Source organism: Geotrypetes seraphini, chromosome 1 (genome assembly GCF_902459505.1).
Source record: "Geotrypetes seraphini chromosome 1, aGeoSer1.1, whole genome shotgun sequence".
Lineage (NCBI taxonomy): Eukaryota > Metazoa > Chordata > Amphibia > Gymnophiona > Dermophiidae > Geotrypetes > Geotrypetes seraphini.
In genome coordinates this window covers 466,556,567-466,561,885 of record NC_047084.1, presented here as the reverse complement: position 1 = coordinate 466,561,885, position 5,319 = coordinate 466,556,567, and the positions used below count along the sequence as shown (strand labels likewise).

The following is a 5,319-nucleotide window of genomic DNA, read 5'->3' as shown; positions in this document are numbered from 1 at the left end:
AGGAACATCATTTCTCCACATTGTTTTTTGTTTCTTCTTAGATTTGTCTTTGGAGATCATTGGGTCAATTCTCTTGTTTTCATCAATTCCGATCTCTACATTCTATGTAACATGGGGCTGAAGGGGTAGAGAGGCAACATAATAAAAAAAATTAACTTTATTAATTTTGGTTTGGAAGTAATCACACCATGCATGAATATATCATTCCATGACCTTTTGCAATATTATATCAAATATCTTATATCAAATGCTTTTCTAAATATTACAGCATCATCAAATATTTTTATGCATAAGAACTTAAGAGATGCTGCTGCTGGGTCAGACCAGTGGTCCATCGCGCCCAGCAGTCCGCCCACGCGGCGGCCCTTTTAGTCAAAGACCAGTGCCCTAACTGAGACTAGTCTTAACAGCGTACGTCCTTTTTCAGTAGGAACTTGTCTAATTTTGTCTTGAATCCCTGGAGGGTGTTTTCCCCTATAACAGGCTCCGGAAGAGTGTTCCAGTTTTCTACCATTCTCTGGGTGAAGAAGAACTTCCTTACCTTTGTACGGAATCTATCCCCTTTCAACTTTAAAGCGTGAAAAATGTAGTTTTCTTCATGTCCTGTTTCTACCTCTGGAAAAAGTGGACACAGTTAAGCTCAAGTACACATTTCAAATCCCTGTATAAACTTTCCAGACCTTCACTGCAGGCACAAAGCTCAAAAGTACTTTTCAACCTCATTGTGCACATATATTCTCTTTCTTCAGAGGGAAACTCTGCAGAGTTTTCCTTTGAAAATCAGCCTGTATTTATATAGATAAAATATGCTAACAACATGACTTCAGTGCCCCACAGGAGTTTTCATTTAAAAAAATTTTTTTATTGGAATTTTAAGATATGAAATATAACATTAATTAAATATAACAGGAAATTTTACAATACAGATAATACATATTAAACACAGATGCATAAAGGATAAACGAGCATCCATGTAAACTAATCTAATATAAATATGATGAAGCCATATAAAAACATTTCCTATGGAGTCCAAGATATTAAGGTATAACTAATCTAACAATATGAAAAACATTAGAGTTAAATATTGTACCTATGTATAAACCAGTTGAAATGTTCCCAAAATTCAAGCCTGAGAAGAAACATTTGTTATTGATGACCATATTTTATTTGTTTTAAAGCTCTTAGTGAGGGAATTAGCATTGCATTCATAATTATGAATTATCAGGACTGTAGCCCACCAAAAAGAGGTTATTTAATAGTTGGGCAGATTTCCAGTGTGATAAGATCATTTGTAAAGTAATAACTATTAGAATATCAAATAACTTGGAATGCCATTTATCTAAAGCAGGGCTGCCCAAATGGTCGATCACGATCGACCAGTAGATCGCAAAGGCAAGTCGATCACGTTGCCTTTGCAATCTTTTTCTTCGTGCCTCCCCAAGCCAGGCTAGGTGCGTACAAGCGCCGGACCCACAAAACTTCACCTCCGACATCAATTCTGATGTCGGAGAGGAAGTTCTGGGCTAGCCAATCGCTGCCTAGCTGGCTTGGAACTTCCTCTCCGACGTTAGAATTGATGTTGGAGGTGAAGTCTTGTGAGCTCGACGCTTGTACGTGCCAGGTCTGGCTTGGGGAAGCAGGGAGAAATCGGCGTGGTGGCTTGGGGGGGGGGTAGGGAAAGAATCGGAGAAGTGGAGAAATCGGCGTGATTTCTTGGCTTGGGGGCAGGGGAAGAGAGAAAGACAGGCAGGCAGGGGGAGAAAGAAAAAGGCAGGCAGGCAGGGGGAAAGAGAAAGACAGGCAGGCAGGCAGGGGGAGAGAGACAGAAAGAAATGGGAGGGGGCAGAAAGAAAGAAATACTGGATTTACAGAAGAAGGAAGTGCAACCAGAGACTCATGAAATCACCAGACAAAAAGGTAGGAAAAATGATTGTATCTCAATTTAGTGATCAAAATGTGTCCATTTTGAGAATTTATATCTGCTATGGCCCCCTTTTACTAAATTGCGATAGCGGTTTTTAGTGCATGGAGCCTATGAGCGTCGGGAGCTGCGAGGGGCATTCAGCGCAGCTCCCTTTGTTAAAAACCGCTATCATGGTTTAGTAAAAAGGGAGGGGGTATATTTGTCTATTCTTGTATAGTTGTTACTGAGGTGACATTGTATATTTTAAAGTTATCTGCATTGACCACTGAAAAATCCCCCGAATACAAATGATAATAAACATTTTCTCTGTGTACAGTGTGCTTTGTGTTTTTAAAAATTTTATTGTTGGTAGATCATTTTGACTTGGTCATTTTAAAAGTAGCTCGTAAGCCAAAAAAGTATGGGCACACCTCATCTAGAGTATCAGGCAAAGCAAGAGATCGAAAGAGAATAACATCAAAAGATAGTTGAGAGGAAATAGGAAGTATGGTACATATGGTATTCCAGACAGATCTCCAAAAGGAATTTTAAACTTGAAGAGTAAGAGGGAAGAACAAACAATGTCAAAACAATGGAATTCTAAGAAAAATGACTCCAAAGTTCTAAAGATTCTATTATATACATCAAGAGTTATTTTTAAAGGCTGTTTGATTATAGTTTTTGATGTGCTGCCTACTTATGACAATTCTGATGACAGGTTTTCAGAATGAACTTTAGAATGAAGGAGCATTAACTAACTTCCCCTTATACAAAATTGTGCAAGAGGTTTTTAGTGCCGGCTGGCATGCTGAATGCTTTGCTCTGACGCTCTAGGAATGCTCTGACCAGAGCAGCGCAGGCATTCAGCATGCTAGCCGGTGCTAAAAATCTCTTGCACGATTTTGTAAAAAGGGTGGGGGGACTAAATTTGTGAAAAATATGGACTTTGATCCTTTTTTCCCTCTGAATTTTCAATTGCTTTCTGAGTACTATTATTTCTGAATACTGGACTTTCGTTGCCAACAGTCCCCTTTCTCCCCAGTGAGTGCATTTGAGATCAGCTCAATACAGTCAGAAAGGTAGCTTGAAGACAGTTTGCAGCACTGGTTTCAAGACTCTCTGAGACTGATTTTTAGATTCCTACTATCTTGTGCCAGTCTAATTTTGCTTTGTTCCCTGCAGATTTGTCACAGATGGATATTGGAAATCGGTCTTCTTTCACAGAGTTTTCTCTCCTGGGGTTTTCTGACTTCCCAGATTTCTGGATGTTGATCTTTGCCTTCTTCCTGATGGTCTATATCATCACCATCTTGGGAAACATTATCATCATCTCAGCAGTACTACTTGTTCCACAGCTCCACACCCCAATGTATTTCTTTCTCTGTAATCTTTCTGTGGTGGATATGGGCTTCACCTCTGTCACTGTCCCTAAGTTGCTGGCCAATACACTTATGGAGAAGAGGACCATCTCTTCCAATGGATGCATCGCCCAGATGTTCTTCTTTATTTCTCTAGGGAACATGGAGAGCAATCTTCTAGCTGTGATGGCCTATGATCGCTATGTTGCCATCAGTGACCCTTTACATTATGCTGCAGTAATGGATAGGAGACACTGCCTCCTGCTGCTTCTTGCTGCCTGGGCCAGTGCTCTGGCACATTCCCTCCTACACACTCTCATGGCATCCCAGTTGTCCTTCTGTGGACCTATCGCCATCCATCACTTCTTCTGTGAAATATCCCTCTTCCTTAAACTTGCCTGCTCTGACACCACTGCCAATGAGATAGCCATTTTTACTGAAGGTGCCTTTTCTGTTATGGGGCCTTTCATCTTCATAGTAGCTTCCTATATATGTATCATGGTGGCCATTTTGAAAATCCATTCTACCAAAGGAAGGCACAAGGCCTTCTCTACCTGCTTCTCCCACCTCATGGTGGTCAGTTTGTTCTATGGAACTATTTTTGCCTTATATTTCCATCCTTCCTTGGCACCCTCTGTCCTGAGAGATCGGGTGATGTCATCCATGCATACAGTTCTTACACCCATGCTCAACCCAATCATCTACAGCTTGAAAAATAAGGCTATTAAGGGTGCACTGAAGAAAATATGTAATCCAAATATCTAACCATAGGCATTGGAACAGAGTGAGCCACAGGTACCATGGCACCTCCAAAAATCAGAGCCAGGCCCAAGCTCCCACTCAACCAATGTTTCATCTAAGCTTAGTGGCCACACAGCCGGTGAGGGTTGAGACCATCACCTTCACCTTCCCACACCATTTTCTCGCCCTCTGCCGCTGCTGCTGTTTTCTCAAATCAGGAGCAGCAGCAAACTGAAATAGAGCGATCGCATGCCCACAGCCACTGGCCCACCCCCCTCCAATGTCACTTCTTGTTCCAAGGCAGAGCTGGCAGCTGCGGGCATGTACAAGAAGATCCTGCAATCACTTTATTTGGGTTTGCCACTGCTGCTCCTGATTCAGAAAAGCAGCAGCTACAGTAAGGATGTGATGAGGCAGATACTGGTGGAAATGGGGTGAGAGAGAAGGGGGGGCAGATGCTGATGAAAGTGAGGAGAAGAGAGAGAGGGGGCAGGCAGACGCTGATGGAAGTGGGGAGAAGAGAGGGGGCATGCAGATGCTGATGGAAGTGGGGAGAAGAGAGAGGGGGGCACACAGACGCTGATGGAAGTGGGGAGAATAGGGGACAGATGCTGGATGGAAGGAGGGGATAAAGAAAAAGGGTAGATGGGAAAGAGGATAGAGTTAATGAGGTATTGGTTGAATAAGAGGAAATGAAATATGTGAGCTGAGGTGAGGGAAAGAGTGGCAAGCTGTAGGTAGACACAGTGAAAAGAGGCAAATTGAGGACTGGATGGTTTTAGACGGAGGCAGAAAATAAAGAAACCTGAAAGGAAAAGGAGAGAGAAGCAACAAAAGAACAGGAAATCTGGCAAGAGAGTTAAGAGACAATGAGGGAAGCAGTAACCAGAGATTGGGATCAACACAATTGTAAAAAAGCATAGGTAGAAGAAAGAACATACTTTCCATTTAAGATAAAGTAGTGTGGTAGCTGTGTTAATAAATGTTAACATCTCATTTCCATTTTCTATTTTTATTTATTATCTTTTTATTGGAGTAATTTTAATACTTTTTTAACTAACAGAGACCTCAGGTCAGAGCAGGATACTATAACAGTAGTTTACTGTTCTGACCTGAGACAAGGGTTTTTGCCTTTGAAAGCTAATTGAAAAATGTATTTAGTCCAATAAAATGGTATTATATTTTTCATTTCTTGTTTTACTTATATTTGTTAGTCTGTAATGTAGTGATTGTAGTATGTCAGTTTTTTCAAATTTACATCTGCTATCTTTTGCAAAGTACATGTATCACTGTTTCTTCTCTAGTGTTACGCTGTAT

General features: G+C 41.1%; 1 protein-coding gene across 1 annotated transcript; it reads left to right on the top strand.

Annotated features, from left to right (window-relative positions):
- The first annotated feature begins 3,096 nt into the window (after positions 1-3,096).
- LOC117368331 (olfactory receptor 1F1-like) lies at positions 3,097-4,026 on the top strand. Its single transcript, XM_033961897.1, has one exon. It carries the CDS (start codon positions 3,097-3,099, stop codon positions 4,024-4,026), a length of 930 nt encoding a protein of 309 aa, XP_033817788.1.
- Positions 4,027-5,319: the final 1,293 nt, after the last annotated feature.

What these genes read in the sequence shown, in the direction of transcription:
- LOC117368331 (XM_033961897.1), top strand. Translation starts at nt 3,097, where the DNA reads ATGGATATTGGAAATCGGTCTTCTTTCACAGAGTTTTCTCTCCTGGGG.